We start from the raw sequence: 18,515 nt of genomic DNA, 5'->3' as shown, positions 1-18,515 counted from the left end.
TCTAGGGCGCATAGGAGGACCCAAGATGAGTGGGTTTTGAGAGAAGGAAGAGGAAATATGAGTGGTGGTGGTGCCAGAGATGGAGGGAATGACGAGGGTAGTATGGAAATTATGGGAGGAAAGGTGGGTGCAAAGCTCCATGCAAGGGTGAAGGATTGAAAACATGTTTGAATAACCAATGGACAAGAGAATAGCAATACTATTGGTTTGTGTTTTGTTCTAAAAGAAGTTCTTAAGCAAAAAAAAAAACCCTAACTTTTTGATCTTTGTTATGTTTGTTTTTCTCTAAAAATGTGTTTTTCTAACGGCAAAGGGAGAGGTGGGTAACAGATCTCTAACGGAAGGCACCTCAGGTGGGCAAAGTGATAAGTTTTAAACCACGGGTAGGTAAAGTGTAAACGGGCCAAACCTCAGGTGGGTTTGCTGTAATTATCCCTAATTGTAAATATAGAGTCCGGTTGGAGTATATATTAATCATTCATTTTTAAAAATATTTTATAAGGAATAAAAAAAATATGTCAAAAAAAAAGTTACTAACTTTTTCATTTTTTCATGAATTTTTTTTTTTTAATTTGGTTTATAAATATATGCCTTAGAGCATATGTTAACATAACCCATATATGTAATAATTGAGAGAGTCTATATTTGGTACACAGATTTTCCTACCCAACATAGATTTAAGATATTTCTTTGAATAAATTAATAAAAATATTTATTCTACTTGTGTAATGACTCAAGAAAAAGCGCTAGTCACATCTGCGCTATACCTCAAAAGGACTAGTCACAATTGAGGTTCTTTGCAGTTGTTAATAAAACCCAATTCAACCCAGTAAATACCTGATGTGAGACTCATCACACACCCACACACATCACACAATCAATCAAATTTGTGCATCACAATCTCCCCCACTTAAGTCCCTAATGTCCTCATTAGAGCCCACTTTGTAGAGTAGTGTCTATGAGCCCACACGGGATTACCGAGTCAGCTTTGATACCATATGTAACAACCCAAGGAAAAACGCTAACCACATCTGCTCTATACCTCAAAAGAACTAATCACAATTGAGGTTTCTTACGATTGTTAATAAAGCCCAGTTCAACCCAATAAATATCTGATGTGGGACTCATCACACACGTACACACATCACATAATCAATTAAATTGGGGCATCACAACTTGTGTCCCGATTTATCACTTTATCCCTCTTCCAAGATTTATATTTTATCTTTCTTTTTTATCTTTTTAATTTATTTTTGAATTTCGAAGTTTAAAAAAAAAAAGATAGTTTCAACATACGACGTCTGTTGGGCTTTGTGGAGCCTAGTTGTATATGATCCAAATTATGGCCTGATCCAAAATAATATTATTACAGTTTTTAATAGAAGATTTTTTGAGGCTAAATTTATGGAGCGGAGGCTTGGCCCAATTGGCCCAAGCTGTAGTGGTAGCCCAATGTCAATCCTATGCGCAGGATAGAAAAACTGTTATTTTTGAGATTAGGGTTTTATGTAGTTTTTGAAAGAGAAAACTGTACTAGCGTATCTTGTGTTTTTTTCCTAAGTATAATGAAATCTTTGCAACTCCGTAGACATAGGAAAATTGCTGAACAATGTAAATATTGTCTTATGTGATTGCTTTCTTTGGTACATATTTTTCTCTATGTTTGCATCTTATAGATCTGGGAATTTCGTGATTATTCCATTCAACAACGTCTACTCAAGTCGAATCCAAAATCTTTTATTACCAATTGAGATAATTGTAACCAAAATCTTTGTTCTTACTAGTTACTATAGTGGACCACGAGCTTTGAATGGGGAATTAAAATATTAACAATTGACAGAGAAGTAAAAACTAAATTAAAACGTGATTAATTGTTGCGTACTCATTAGTCATTATCTATGTGACAATGCAATTGGCCTTTAGCAACCAAAGATTTCTTCATTAAAAAAATTTAGATATTATTTCATGGTAGTACAGGCTCTTGGATTGTTCTGTGTCAACATTATAATTGGAATACACGTCGATGAGCACTCAATAATAAACTTTAGCTTTGTTTAAAAAAATAATAATAAAATTTATCTTTAAAAAATTATATTTTACCACTTTAAACTATATCTCAATTACACTTTCACTACTAAAAAAAAAAAAAAAAAAAAAGGGCCTATATGCGCGTTTTTAAAACGTGGCTATAGCTCTTGAAAACGTGGCTATAGGCCAATTCAACCCATAGCTGCGTTTTTTTAAACCGCGTTTTCAACCGTGGCCTAAACTTTTTGAATGCACGTTTTGCACTCCTAAACTATAATCTTTATTATACTTTGCACCCCAATATCAAATTTACTGTTAACTTAGATGGAAAAGTATAACACTATATGAAAAAACCATATTACTCATCTTCTCAATCCCTTAAAAATAAAGAAGAAATTGAGTTTACCACCATAAGTTATTATCTTAATTATACTTTGAATTATAAATTTTGAATTTCCATTCACGTTAACAACAAACTTAACGTTCAGGTGCAAAGTATAACAAGAGTTATAGTTTAAGATGAAGAATTTGCATTCGAAAAAAAGTTTAGGGTGAAATGTGTAATATGGTGAATATTTTAAGATGGTAAAGTATAATTTTCTCTTAAAAAAAATTACAAACTCTTTCTTAAAATTGAGGGACAGTTGATTCTATAAAAAAAATAAAAGAAATTGAGGGACATCGTACAACAATTAGAGAAGGTTCACTTGCTTACTTAAAAAAGAAACTTAATCATTTATTGAGCTTCTACTTCAATTATATTATTATTAGTCTTTTAACCAAAAAAACATAATTATTATTAGTCATTAATCCATGCAATAAATCAAAAAGCTTGTGAAAAGGTGTGTGTATATATATATATATGAGACATATTTTAAGAAGAATTAGTAAATACTTTGTATTCTCAAAAAAAAAAAAAGTGGGTTAATCCCACATTAGAAAATGAGTGTGAGTTATAAAGGTTTAATATTTGTGCTGTATATCCAATAGTTAAACACTTTTAAATATACACCATTATCAGTTTCTTTAAAACATTTTTCTCATTCTCCATATGTATGTTAAAATACTTAGTATTCTTAAAAAAATAATAAATAAATAAATCAAATTAGAGAAAAGGCACCTGCAAAATTTACTTAAAAATTTATTTAGAAAAAAAAAATCAAACCTAATTTAATTCAAATTTGTTTGGTGTTGGGTTGCTTTATAACTCTAAAAATCAAAAAAATTTTAAAAATATATTTATTAAAACAAAGATAATTATTTTAATTAGACAATTAAAATAATTTATTATAAGGAATTTTTTTTTTTGAGAGAATTTCAAGATCTCTTATTTAACCATCAAAGATTTTATCAATTGAGGTAACTAAAACCCACTTATAAATAATATAATTCTTTTAAATTTCTTTAAATAAACTTTAATTTATAATTTTAAACATAATTTTCAAATTTGTTAACTTTTCAGGTATGAATAATAGAGTTCCTCTAAAATGAAGTTTTTGTACACTTACTAAAGAATGTCATGGCACATCTATGCCCGTACAACATATAGCGTTGACGTTGATAACCATTATATGTGAGTACTAACATATAAGACATAGCTTCTTTTCTTTTCTTTCTTTTTTATTTTTTATTTTTTATTTTGTTTATTTTTAATTTATATATTTTTTTTTACGTACAATATAATTTAAATTTATGATAAGATGATTAATTTTTATTATCAGACTCAAAATACAATTTTACAAGTGAGAATCTTCCAAAAAACTTAACTAAAATCAACAATAATATATATTTTTACTACACATGTTAAACATGATGTGAAATTGTTTTTTTTTTTTTTTGGAGAAAAATGTGAAATTGTAAATTATAATAGTGGATAGATATACGGGTGAGAATTTCCCAAACAATATATAAAGGCATATATCTAACATAAATTTTTATAATAAAAGGAGAGATACTTGTAACTCACAAATACTCATTCTTAATTTATTCTTAGATTTAGAGATGCAAAGGTAGTCAAATAGAAAAGAGAAATGAGACGAAACTCATGAGAGAGAGAGAGAAAAAAATTTGTAATTTGTGTTGTTGTTTAGTTTTGGAATGAACGTATTTGTATTGTTATTTGATTTTGGGTGTATAAAAACATTTTTAAAAGTAAATTAAATTAATAAAAAAAATACTTTAGATATATAATTTTTTTTCCAAGCCAACGGTAGATGAGGAGCCGACCAGAGGTGCCCACGTTGAACTACCCACACCAAGACAGAACTTTTATTACACATGTTAAACGTGATATAAAAATATAATCACGGATAGATTTATGGGTGAGAATCTCCCCAGCCTATATAAAGGCACATATCTAACGTACATGTTTCAAAGTAATAATTACGTACCCAAAAAACCATAATAAGCTTTATCAAAGGCCTTTGTCAATGGCTCTCAACCTATTTGCTTCACTCCCTATCTGCAATTTCCCAAGAGCAGCTCTCCCATCTAGAGGTCCCACCCATTTCAAATCACTTGTAACAAGCAGAAGTGACATTGTTCCTAGTTCTGTCCAGTGCAAGGTCTCCAACAAAATTTCAAGTAGTAATGATATTGTTCGGCGATCAGCTAATTACCGACCTCCCATTTGGGACTATGATTACATTCAGTCACTGAGAAGTGAGTACCTGGTATGTACATAATATATAGTATTCTTTTCATTGTTAGATTTACTAGTACTTTAATTATTACTAGAAACTGATCAATGGGGTCATGTTAATTATAATATTGTGATGTAGGGAGAAGAGTACACAGGGCAAGTTAATAAGTTGAAGGAACAAGTGAGGATGATGCTTCACAAAGTGGTGGGTCCTTTAGAGCAATTGGAGCTAATAGATACTTTGCAAAGATTAGGATTGTCTTATCACTTTGAGAGTGAAATGAAGAGAATCTTGGAAGGTCTATACAACAATGATAATTGTGGTGATACATGGAAGGAGGAGAATTTATACGTCATAGCTCTTAAATTTCGACTGCTTAGACAACATGGATATAAGGTGTCCGAAGGTAATTAAGAAAAATTTTGATTTCATAGATTGGATATTTATTACTAACCAATGTTTTTAAACTGCGGTGCACTTTTGCCCTCTTATTTTTTGAATTGTTTTCATTTTGAGATTTTACATTTCAAAATTTCCATTTTTTGTTTTGCAAATTTTTTTTCATTTTTATATTGACCATATTCATTTCTATTAGCAATATGACTGTTAAGTTTTGATACTCTAAATTGTGCAAATATGATTGGATTGAATTGTTTGAGTGTATGTTGTGCGGGCATGTGCACAAAAGGAACTTGTATATATATAACTAATTATGAGAAGTTTCAATTGCAACTTGAATAATCCTTTTAGGGTGTAATTAAGTACAGATGTGGCTAGACCTCAAAAATTCACAAATTAGGGTAAATTTAATAATTTTTTGTTAGAAACTAAACAAAAATAACAAGCTAGTCCCAAGTTTTTTTGGGGTGATCCTTAATAAATCAATCATGATTGACAATATATAATATTTTCTGTCATTTTATTCTATACAAAACATTTCTTGTCACTTCCTTATTTGATAAATATTTTATTATTTTGACTAATGACATCTGCAACACAAAAAACAATAAAAATAGATACAACATACTTGAATTTGGTTTTGTGCATCAATGAATCTTAGATGACTATACACCTCGATGGGATAAAAAAGTGTGAATAATGCTACAAGCGCAAATTATTTTAAAACATTTTTACAAATTGTTGATGTGACGAATTCTTACATGAGCTTACTACTAACATCATTTTTTACGTATCAATAATCACCTATCGCATGAACAATTAGTAAAAAGAAAAATTGTAAAATAATTTGTGACTATAATATTACTCAAAAGTGCATTACACATCATAATTACGCATTCAATAATTGATAACATGCTTCTTGAGCCCTTAGAACACCCTTTAATGATTGTTGGGTTGCTGAGTGCAGAAGTTTTCAATAGTTACATGGAGGGAGGGAGTTTTAAGAGATATCTTTGTGATGATACCAAGGGAATGCTATCCTTGTATGAAGCGTCATTCCTTTCAATAGACGGTGAGAATAGCTTGGATGAAGCAAGAGAATTCTCAAAAAAACATCTCCAAGAATTTGTCAACCATAATAATGATCAATATCTTTCTACCATGGTGAGCCATGCCTTGGAGCTTCCACTACATTGGAGGATATTAAGAGTGGCAGCGAGATGGTTCATTGATGTATATAGGAGCAAAGAAGGCATGAATCCTATCTTGCTTGAGCTTGCAAAACTGGATTTCAACATGGTGCAAGCAACCCACCAGGAAGATCTCAAACAAGTGTCAAGGTCAAAAGCTTGTTAATTCTCATTCTATAAATTGAGCTACATTTTATATATAATTCTTGATTGGTAACATATTTATTGACAGCCCTTGGAACTTCCAAGTTAGAAGGATGACTATATAGAAATTGAAGCATAAACTGATAAATACTAAAATTAAAATCAAAACTCATGGCAAAAATAACAAATAATAAAATTAGTTATAGCCAAAACATTAAAATTAAAGCTAGTGTTTAACTTACCTTATTCGAAACGTAAGAAAATGCATTGAAATAAAAAGAAAATTGACATTCTCTTGTTTCTTTCAAATAAAGGTGGTGGAGGAGCATTGGCCTAGTAGAAAAGCTAAGCTTTGTGAGAAATAGGCTGACAGAGAATTTCTTCTGGACAGTGGGGTGTACATTTCATCCTCGGTTTGGTTATTCTCGAAGAATCTCAACAAAGGCCAATCTAATCATTACGGTAATAGATGATGTTTATGATGTGTATGGCACTTTGGATGAACTTGAGCTCTTCACGGATGCTGTTGAGAGGTTAGCATTAATAGAAATAGGCCTTGAATGCTTCAAAGCTATCTTTGACATAATAACTTAAGTGAACTTTTTGTGATTTCAGTTGGAATATCAATGCAATGGATGGGCTCCCAGATTATATGAAGATGTGTTTCCTTGCTCTACAAAATTTAGTTAATGAAATGGCTTTTGATACACTTAAGGAACAAGGATTCCACATCATTCAATATTTTAAAAAATCAGTATAACCTTGACTTATAAATTCATCTATACTAATCTTTTAATATCTTCTTCTTGAACACATGATATGTTATACTAGCTCTAATTCATTGTTCCTTCATAATTATTTCAGTGGGCAAATTTATGTAGAGCTTATTTGTTGGAAGCAAAGTGGTACTATAATGGATATACCCCTAGCCTTCAAGAATACCTTGATAATGCATGGGTATCAGTGTCAGTGCCAACTATACTATTGAATACTTATTTTTCAGCCACAAATCCAATAACAAAGGAAGCCTTAGATTTCTTCGAAGAATGCCCCAACATAATACGTTGGTCATCAATGATTATACGACTTGTAGATGATCTTGGAACATCTAAGGTATGTAGAACACACTATCCTAAGAGTATCATCAACCAAAAGTTCATACAGTTACTAATTTAAACCCTTATGATCTTTTCATTTTTTTTTTGAATCAGTTTGAGTTAGAAAGAGGTGATGTCCCTAAATCAATTCAATGTTACATGAATGAAACTGGTGCTAGTGAAGAAGATGCCTATGAATACATTAGGTGTTTGATTAGTGCAATATGGAAGAAGATAAATGAAGAACGAGCTGAGACTTCTCCCTTCTCTGACACATTTATTGAAATTATATTCAACATTGTAAGGGTGGCCCATTGCATGTACCAGTATGGAGATGGACATGGTGTTGGAAATCACGAAACTAAGGATTGTTTATTATCATTATTTGTTCAGCCCATTCCACTACAAAGAGATTGACATGATGAATTATTGATATATAAGGATGCAAATTTGAAGTTTTAATTCATCAATTGTCTTATATATTACCTTTGAGATTTATGAGTGAGTTAGTTTGTGTTTGTGAGTGTTTTACTTATGTCGATGAGTTTTGGGAATGTTGTTTGTGTGAATATGTGAGAGTTTGTGAATTTAGTTTGCCATGTTTGATTGAATGTAATTGTAATCCCTATAGACCATGTCATTCATTGTGAACTTCGGTTGGAATTATATGTAGATGTAGGCTTGGAGTTGGGCAAACCATGTTAAATATTGTTCTCTTGTCTAATTGTTTTATTTTCTTATTTGTGCAAAAGTGTTTTTGCTAGCCCTAAATTACAACAAATCAATATCAAATCTCAAAGTTTGGTGTTGGTAAAGTTCAAAAAAAAATTTATGTTAGTGCATTTTCAGTAGTTTAATTGCATAATATTAAGCTAATCAAAAGATATAATTTTTTGGTAACTTTTATGTCAAATGTATGATAAAAAGCTAAAAACTTCTAACTTAAAAAATAAAAAATAAAAAGCTAAAAACTAGCTTATTTCTAAATAAAGCAAAAAGTTAGATTATTCGGAAAAAATGGATTAGACAAAAGGCAAATGGCAAAAAGTTTTTTGCCTTTTCCCAAACACCGTTAGTTACATCACTTACATGGTCATTACCTCCTCTACTTAATGCATTCTTTGATGCCTATTACATAAGGTGTCTTGGCAATAAATGCTCTACCGGTGTCTTTTGTGTTTATCTCATTAAGAATTTATTCCCTTAGAGCTTCCAAAATCAACCTACAGTTGCTCGTTCAATCACCAAAGTGAAGTATAAAGCTATTGTCAACACTGCTACTGAATTATTATCTATTCAATCTCTTTAACGTGATCCTGGCATCCCCCAACCTCGTCCACCCTAGTTATAGTCCGACAATATTGGTGCATGTACCTCACTGCTAATCCTATTTTCATGCTCGCATGAGGCATGTTTAAATTGATTTTCACTTTGTTCGGGACGAAGTTGCAACTATGGCCTTGGATGCCTAATTGATTTTCACTTTGTTTCATCACTTTTTCATTGGCTGATTTTTAAACCTAACGGTTTGGAATTTCACCTAATTCCTAGAAACCTGTGAGATGAAAAATAGAGAAAATTATAAAAAGAAACAATCACAATTACGTAATTTGACAATGTGCGTACATTCACAGAGTTGCAACAGCTTCACTATTTCATAGAGGAAATATAGAAGCAGTAATATAGTACATAAATACAGCAAACATTCGGCTCCATGTTGGGTAAGATCACAAACTACATCGAATAAAAACTAAGCTCCACATAGTCCAACTTCAACATCTGTCTACCCCTAGCCTGTTGAGCTTGTGCCAGAAGGGAGGGGGGTAATTGAAGCATAGCTATCAAATAAGCCCAAGCTAACCGAATGAAATACAACACCAAAGAGGATTTAGATCAGTTCAAACTTCAAAGTTGGCAAAATTATAGGAACTTCTCACGCCTCATCTATCAGAAGGGCAAGTCTAATGTTGCAAGCTAAGATGAACAAGTACTGAAATGTAGAGAGACAAACCTTCAGGCAGAGAGGTAGGGGTCCAAAACAGAGGAGCGGAAGGATTGCATCAGTTATAGCAATACGACAGTCCTTCAGTCCAGAACAGCTTGTGCGACTTGTAGTTTAGGATGAGTTCATTTCTGTAGTTTAGTAGTTATTTATACATGTACATGTGTAATGATTTGGTTGGTTATGCCGCTTAGATCCGTATAATGTGGAGTTTTTTTTTTTTTTTTTTTTTTTTTTTTTTTTTTTTTGAGGGGGCGTATAATGTGGAGTTAGGAGTTAGTTTTTGCTTCAGCTTTTGTATCAACACTAGTATAAAATAGCTCTTGTACAATAATTTCCTAATTAATACAAACTCTTGTACAATCATTTCCTAATTAATATAATCAGAGTTTTAGATCATTTTGGATATATACTACTTTAAGTTTCTTTAAAAAATCTTCTCCCCTATCCTAGTGTGTGTGTTAAAAAATACTTATTATTCTCAAAATATATATATACTAGTATTATACCCGTGTGATGCACGGCTTAATAAAAAAATATTTTGATAATATAATTAAATTTAATAACAAATAAAATGAAAAAAGAATTAATTCAAAATTTAATATTAAAAAATAAATTGTACTTGTACACTAAAAAGAAATTTAATTTTTATTTCTTATTTTGATATTTGAATCATTTGTTTTAGTGTTGATTTCATTCAAATGGTTATAAGCTATATCAACCCTAAACCAGCATATGTATCCATATATAACATTCTAAATTAATAATAAATAAAAATATAATACTCTAACTTAATGTAACATTCTAACTTACTAATAAATAAATATAACATCCTAACTTAAAGTAACGTTTGTAATTGTATTGTATTTTAGCCTTTAAGAAAACATATATTATTTTTTTTTATCATAAAAAAACAAAAATATTAATATTACACATGAAAAAATAATGAATTCAATAATTGAAAAACAGTTGAAAACAAAATTAAGCCAAAACCTCAATTCATTAATGAAAAAATATCCAAATTTTTGAGCTTAAAAAAAAAAGGGAGTAAAGTAAAGATAAACTTACATAGAATTTTGGACGGATGGATTCTCTCATATCCAATTTCATGTTTGACAGCAAATTTTGCTTTTAATTAAAGAATATAGATTACATGGAATAAAGCACCAAACAAAAGGCATAACAAATTAAATCCACTATAAAATATTGATGTCAACAACAAATAATCATGTAATAAGAAATTAAAAAATACAAATATATTGCTTGCTATATTGACTTTTAAAAGAAAATACTAAAAAGTGCGATTAAACATATAATTTCAGCCTATTTATAAAACTTGTTGATAAAAATCATATTATATATAATAAAAAGGTAACAAATACACAAAATCTATTCAATTTGATGAAAGAAAAAAAAATTACATGCAAGGTTGTAGGTAGGGCAAAGGGGAGAAATGAAGAATATAGCAAATAATTGTAAAGTACGTAGTAGAAATAATAAAACACCAAAAAACTCTGTGTATATATAGTGATAATTTTAGGTTGTGAAGAAGATGATATGAACAAAAAGAAGTAATTTAAGTGAAAGTCAAATATTTTTTTTTTTTTTTTTTACATTATTATTAGGAAAAATATGACATAAGAAGCAAATTTATCACCAAAAAAAAAAAAAAAGGGTGACGTGTTCCCTCCTTGGTGAGATCACTAGGCTACATTACATGTTGGGGCCTATGATTTTAGGCTTGGCTGTACCAGATGGTTGGCCCTTAGGATCAACAATAATTAATAAGCTTGAATCCTTCGTTTCGTTAATTCTCTTACCAACTTATTATGTGCTCAGCTGCGGTAGCTTAGTATGCAAGTTTATCTTCTTCTTTTTTCTTTTTCTTTTTCTTTTTCTTTTTTTTTTTTTTTTTTTTTTTTTTTTACGTTTTTTAAAGAGGCGTATGAAAAAAAATGCAAATTTGATTTTTTTTTTCTTTTACATTTTTTTATCTCTCTTTTTTTATTTAAATTCTATCCTTAGGTAATTTTATTTTATTGATTTTAGACTTTGTTGATAACATTTTAGATAGACACAACTATTATAGTTGTAAGTGAAATACTACTTTCTTTCATTACTTAATTTGTTATATTTATCCAAAAAATATGTATATAACTACTTTTTAAAATCTAAAATTTTATTAAAATTTATGCAATTTGATGAAGTCACTTGGTGCAATCACGGCGTCTAAACCCAACTTTTATTTATCTCTCTTTTTTATTTAAATTCTATCCTTAGGTAATTTTATTTTATTGATATTAGACTTTGTTGATAACATTTTAGATAGACACAACTATTATAGTTGTAAATGAAATACTACTTAATTCTTTCATTACTTGATTTGTCATATTTATCCAAAAAATATGTATATATCTATTTTTAAAATCTAAAATTTTATTAAAATTTCTACAATTTGGTGAAGCCACTTGACGTAACCACAGCGTCTAAGCCTAACTTTTATTATATATAATATAATATAATATAATATAATATAATCAGAGTTTTCTTTCACAAATCCTCACATCATCTATAACTCATATTTTGAACTCATTGTAGTCTGTCTAAATACCTTAACAAGTGTAACTGTTTTGTCTATTTAATGAAATCATTTTCCCAACATTCAAGTGTGGAAGCCAAAACACATTCAAACAATATTCTGATATTATAAGTATTGATAGATGTAACACTTAGGAGTGAACGTTTTGGTTGTGGCCCTGCATTGTTGTGTTGTTTGTGGATGACTCTGTAGTACCCCTTTTTCTACTTCCTAAGTATGAGTATGAGTTTTCCCAGTCTTAGATAGTCTAGTGGCGACGCCACTCACAACTCAGGGTGTTCCTGGGAACACCCTGAGCTGAAAAAAAAATCCTGAATTTTTTTTTTTTTAATTTTTATATTTCCTCTGTATTAGGAACACCCTCAATCACAGAATTAGGAACACCCTCAAATTTTTTTAAAAAAAATTATATGTTTTACTTTCAAGCAAAAAAAAAAATTGAACTAAAATCTGAAAAAAAAAAAAAAAAAAAATTGTAACAGAGCCCACGGCAAGCCCAACGTAGCAAACCCACGGATTCTCCAAAAAAAAAAAAAAAAACAGAGCAACGCCTCAGTCCCTAAAGTCTAAATCTGAAATCACTAAATGCTTTATCAAAAAAAAAAAAAAAAAGAAATCACTAAAATCCAATCCAAACCTAAAGACAGAGCAACGGGTTCTTTTCAACGCCGTCGCCGCTTGAGATCGGATCGCTCGCTTGCTGCAATGCCGCTTGAAATTGGATCGCTGATCGCTCGCTCACTTGCTGCAACGCCGCTTGAGATCGCTAGATCGGATCGCTCGCTCCGAGCAACAGGCGGAGATCGGAATCATCGGATCGCTCGCTCGCCCCTCCGCGTCGTCGTCGTCGTCAACGCCCCTATGGATAGGACTTTTTGTAAGGAAGAGAGAGTGACTGTCTATTGTTTGATTAATTGATTTCCAAACCCAACAGATGTGATCTGCAATGTCTGTTTGTATTCAGAGTATAGTCAATTGTAAGTTTCAAACAGAGAAAAATGTGTGTACGTCTGTTTGGGTTTAGTTTTGTCTTAATGGTGGTATCTGTAATAAATTGAGTGGTTTTTTTTTTTCATAGGATAATAAATTGGGATGTTGAGAGTTTTGGTTGTGTGATGTTGTTGGGTTTTGGAGTAGATATTTACATTTGTGGGCTTTCTTTTTAAGTCTAAAAGACTTGAGTTTTTACTCTTTGGTCAAGGGTAGTTTGGGGAAGGTGTATAACATTCATGATTCAACCTTGTCAGTTAAGAGATTTCTAACACCAAGCTGGAAGAAAGAGAATTGTGTCAATAAATTCTAATACTATAAGAGATTTTACTGTTTAATCCATTGTGTGTGTTTGTTTCTCAAAAAAAAAAAAAAAAACAGCGGGTGAAGTTGGTGCAGGTGAAGTTGGTGTTGAGTGCCTTTTATAGCATGCGTTCAATTTTAGATATGTGTGTTTGTATCTTAACATGTCCTTTGTAAAAAAAAAAATACACAGTGGGTGCTATAATTGTAAACAAACCCCAGATATTTTGGCACTTGAGCAATGACTTCTTTTTAGAGCCTCAAGGAGTTAGTGAATTTACTAAAAAGTTAGTGAGGGCAAGGAAGCATGAGACTTATCCAGTAGTTTATTTGCTTGTGAAGTTAGCTTTGACCCTTCATGTTGCTACTGCAATAGTAAAAAGAAGTTTTTCAGTAATGAAATATATAAAGAATGAACTGCGCAATCAAATGGCAGATCAGTGGATGAATGATTGCTTGGTTGTATATATTGAAAAAGATGGAACTTGTAGCATTGATAATGAGACTATCATGCAACAATTTCAAAATATAAAAACTCGTAGAAAGCAATTGTAAATTTTATGTATTTGCGTGTTTTTTGATTGTTGTTGTTGTCAATATATAATTTTTTTTTATTAGATTGTGTAATTTATATTTGTTGAGGAACACCCTGAAAAAATTTCCTAGAGTCGCCGATACTACTTGCCAAGTCTTGTGTTTTGGTAGTGACATGTACAATGTTTGACAAGTGAAATGTTGCTATTGTAGACAAAGATTAAAATAGAAGATTTTCCATTCCTGCATCATATTTCGTCACACTCATGTCTCTCACACGATGAGTGGAATGGTTCTTCCTCATTAATTTTAAATTCAATAGTAACGCAATCTAATTCAACTCGCTCTCCAGATTTGAACTTTCGTTTAAATTATTTGGCATGGTCCTTGTTTATATTCACAAGAATCCGACTAAATTAATTATTGCCGAAGGTTTGTCTGTCACTCAAACCAGGGCTTCAATTGGGCTAAGAGAGAGAGTCAAAGAGAGAAAGATGAGTTTTACCCTCTCAATTTTATTATTATAAAACTAGTGTTATGCCACCAGGCGCCGTGCAATGCACAACTTAATTAAAACTTGAAGTAAATAAATTGAAATCATATTAATAATTAGTGAGTCACTTGACATTTTAATAGAATTTTACCAAAAGTAAATTAATATCTTAATAATTAACGAGTCACATAATAAAACCACACAATATAATATGTAAATTTTACTATATTAGAATCTTATTTTAGATTATATGAAAAGTTTTGGGAATAGAACTTCAGTGGAAGTAGAAATTTTAATTTATTGGAAATTAGATAATATAGTTTTAATTAGAGTAAACAATTGGTACTATAATTTTACCCATCTTAATGTTATCAACAAAAGTAAATCATCTTAATAATTAATGAGAGTGTAGACATTTTTCACATGGAGAAGAAAGCCTCTTAACATAATCACGACTTTTAAAACCCAAGTTTCATTATATAGTATAAGCATGTGATTTTAGACAAACAAATTATGCCTCTAATTAATTAGTGTTTTCTTTTGCTGGGATGATTTCATTCACTTAAAAAAGTTTGTGAGGTGATTTATCTAATTCTTTGTAATATTCATCAAAATTATCCTTCAAATAAATCCGACCAATTTTTTTTTTTTTTTTTTAATTTTAAATCCTCAACTGTACTATCATGAATAACAATGAATATATTTAATAAGAAAAGTGAAGTAAAAGAAGAAGAAAAAGAATTAAGTTACCATAATCATTACCTTTAATAAGAAAGTGTTTATAATTTTTTAAACAATATCTTGCAGGAAATATGAGATAACAAATTTTTTTTTTTTTTAAGATTATGTTTATTTAAAGAATTGATAAGGAATTAAGCTACTGTTTCTAACCAAAAAAATGTTGAAATTTGGTGCAACCACTAGGTAATTAAACAGAATATTTACTTGCTGTATCACGACTTCTAAGTTCAACTTTTATTATATAATATATGATACTTACAAAAAAGAATAGTATTATAGCCTACAGGTACTACAAGTTTTACTTCGCCAATTAGAAAAGTGAATTATTCAAAATCATAGTTATAAGATAGTTGAAATCTACCAATTAAATTTATGACCATATTAGTTTGTAAACTTTATGCCGTAAAACTTATAATACTTCTAGTATTTTCTTACAAATAACATGACAGCTATTATAATTGGTATCACATCAATCACATATTAAACAAATTTTTTATGTACTTTTTTTTTTATATGTTTAAAAATTGATATATTAATTTATAAGACTAATATAATACAATTATTAGTTGCCCTAGCAACACTCAAACCCTGAAAATGTGATGAGGATTGAGGACAGGTGGATGGCTCTTAGGCTTACAACAGAGGATAAATTAGTTGGATAGTTTAGTAAAAGTTAGGTAAATACGATTTGGTGAAGTTACCTTCGGGTAATTCAGGACAATAGGTTTAAACGTAAAAGACACAATTTGTTTTTTTTATTAATAGTAGTAGTGTGCCAATGACGCAATTGAGATGAAAGTGATGTTATTTGAATTATAATTTAGGGCATGTTTGGATGTTGTTTATCACTAAAAATTGAAAATTGAAAAATATTATAGCAAAATAATTTTTAAATGTGTGAGTAGTGTCGTGGGACCTAATTTTAAAGTTGTTTTTACTAAAAAAGTACTTGTAGGTTCTATGAACAATGTACAAAACCCACAGAAAAGCAACGCAAACGCTATCCAAACTCTGCCTCATTATAAGTAAAAAAAAATTTGTAAACTTTTTTAGTTTCAAAGTATTACCCATGGTTTAATTTGCAAGCACAATTTTTATCACTTAGAAACCTTTTTTTTTACATTAGTCCACTCATCAGCTGTTAAAATTCAAAGTTTCTAACCATGCATTTCTGACAATGTAAAATTTAACAACTGACCCACTGAATGTTGATTTAGATGGATTTCTTGTCATTTATATCTTCTGCTGCTGTGAAGAGTCATAGAGGTAATTAAATGAGTGTAGCGCAAGGCAAACATTATGGGGGTATTTGGCACGTATGTTTAAACAAAAAATTTCAGTTTTTTTTTTTTTTTTTTTTTAATACATGTGGATGAAAAAATGTGTAAAAATACGTGTAATATTGTTTGAAAATTGAAAACTTGTGTTTAAAATGATATACCAAACATGACCTATATATCTTAGAAAATAGTAAAAAATGATAGGAAAACTGAAAAAAAAGGGCAAAAAGTCTTGTAACCCATTTTCAGAAATAAGTGTTTGGTACATGTTTTCAAACAACAATTTTCAGTTTTTAAACAATTTTACACGTATTCCCACATATTTTTTCACTTACACGTATTTTCACATATATTTTCAAACAACAATTTTCAGTTTTTAAGTGCATGTACCAAACACCCCAAACCATTTGAATGAGTTAGGTTGCTGTTTTTTTTTCTTTTTTTCCATATATCATGCCAGGCATTCTCAAGCATTCGTGACATGACTGTTATGGTCAAATCGTGGGAGGAGAACTTGTTTCACAAATCAATGTATATTTGTGATTTTTAATGTCACTGCTAGCTATATATATAAGACATTCTTCCTTGGTCTTCTCTATCTCTTAACCAAGGAACAATAATGTATTTCACAACCTTTGCTCGTAGGAAAATCAGCATGCTCATGAAAAAACTAGGTTTATTCAGTCATTCAAAGAACTCGTACAATCGAATTGACTCTACTGAAAGCTCCAAGACCCGCAAAGTTCTAAAAGGTCATATAGGTATGTACGTGGGAGAAGAGAGGAAGAGGTACGAAGTTCCAGTGAAGTATCTATCATTACCAGCATTCCAAGAATTGTTTGTGCAGTCACAAGAAGATGAGCTTGAAGCAAAAATAGAAGGTCCCATCATGCTTGCATGCAAAACTGAAGAATTTGATCAGTTATTAAAGCTAGCCAAAGTATCTTCACGTTCCTAGAAACTGGTTCTCATGCATGCACGAAGATTGTTGAGAATTCATAATTTGGATTCATCAATTGCTTTCATGTATTAAAAAAACAAAGTCTTTGACTCTTGGTAAACTTTCCTTCTTCTTCTTCTTTTTTTTTTTTTTTTATTAATGGAAAAACTTGCTATTTTGTTTCTCTATTTATCTTTGCAATCTTTTTTACTTTCTCTCTTCCTTTTTCCTTTCTATTCATTACTAAACCACTAAACATGAGATTTTTAGAATTAATTTATTTTCATCAACTTATTTACCATAATTAGTTTATTATATGAAAGTATAATCAGAATTAAAAAAAATCACTACATGAAAACGTTATACATTCTCCCTTGATCAAGAAAAAATAAGCTCATCCATACGAAGTCTTAGTCTTATTCATGTGAGAGAATGATAGGAAAATGCCTTATTTATGCGTAGAAACCCCTAACATATATACTTAACATAAGAAATTCATATGATTTGACTTTTTTATTTTCCAAATTGTCTTGTGCGTGTGTGTATACTATACACTAGTCCAGATCTGCGCGAGGCATGTGAATATGCGATATAATGTATAGTTTGAGCTCTGAAATTTTTTGAAGATAATATATTTAAATTAGATGTCTTTAGAAGAAGTAGATTCAATTACTTACAAAGGTATTCCAACACTCAACATTTTTCTTTTTCTTGATTGCATTTAAGCATCACCATTTATGTTCATTGACTCTCTCTCTCTCTCTCTCTCCAAGTGCAACAATTTTTTCAGGATTTTTTTTTATTTGGTCTCTGTCTCTACAAATGTATATTTCTATTTACTCTTTCTATATCAATTACTCTTTATTTGCATATTTTGGGAGCGTTTCTTTAATGTTGTTATTTTTTAAACAGGTTTTATTCACCTAATTTGTGCCAAAGTAGGTTATATATGTTTTTCTAGATTTTATTCTTTACAATTGAACTTTTTTAGATTTAAATTTATTATTTTGATGAATTTCAGATTTCTCATTCTCTTAAGAAATTTATCATAATAATCAAAGCCATCACAAATTCATAAAATTATCTAACTCAAAATTAAAATGATGTTTGTTTTGTTTAGACCCCTTAAACTA

At 30.1% G+C, this 18,515-nt stretch overlaps 2 protein-coding genes across 3 annotated transcripts in view; both read left to right on the top strand.

Annotated features, from left to right (window-relative positions):
- The window catches only part of LOC126700097 (myrcene synthase, chloroplastic-like), a 64,556-nt gene extending 56,350 nt beyond the window's left edge, over positions 1–8,206 (top strand). Inside the window, exons 1-7 of one of the 2 annotated variants that reach the window (XM_050398092.1) lie at positions 4,416–4,700; positions 4,809–5,076; positions 6,037–6,409; positions 6,718–6,936; positions 7,019–7,157; positions 7,268–7,516; positions 7,615–8,206. In XM_050398092.1, the coding sequence (XP_050254049.1) occupies positions 4,458–4,700; positions 4,809–5,076; positions 6,037–6,409; positions 6,718–6,936; positions 7,019–7,157; positions 7,268–7,516; positions 7,615–7,917 (1,794 nt within the window). In that variant the 5' untranslated portion in view covers positions 4,416–4,457 and the 3' untranslated portion in view covers positions 7,918–8,206. Of the gene's footprint in view, positions 1–4,415; positions 4,701–4,808; positions 5,077–6,036; positions 6,410–6,717; positions 6,937–7,018; positions 7,158–7,267; positions 7,517–7,614 lie in introns of those variants that run through there. The other variant, XM_050398093.1, reaches the window with a different exon arrangement.
- An 8,855-nt stretch (positions 8,207–17,061) lies between these two features.
- On the top strand, positions 17,062–17,400 carry LOC126700888 (auxin-induced protein 15A-like). Its single transcript, XM_050399058.1, has one exon. The coding sequence runs from the start codon at positions 17,062–17,064 to the stop codon at positions 17,398–17,400; it is 339 nt and encodes a 112-aa protein (XP_050255015.1).
- The last annotated feature ends 1,115 nt before the right edge of the window (positions 17,401–18,515 follow it).

Source organism: Quercus robur, chromosome 9 (assembly GCF_932294415.1).
Source record: "Quercus robur chromosome 9, dhQueRobu3.1, whole genome shotgun sequence".
NCBI classification, from domain to species: Eukaryota; Viridiplantae; Streptophyta; class Magnoliopsida; order Fagales; family Fagaceae; genus Quercus; species Quercus robur.
The sequence above is the reverse complement of the archived record's forward strand: the minus strand, read 5'-3'. Positions and strand labels throughout refer to the sequence as shown.

Bases quoted from the DNA above. Each gene is read 5' to 3' on its own strand.
- LOC126700888 (XM_050399058.1), top strand. From the start codon at position 17,062: ATGTATTTCACAACCTTTGCTCGTAGGAAAATCAGCATGCTCATGAAA.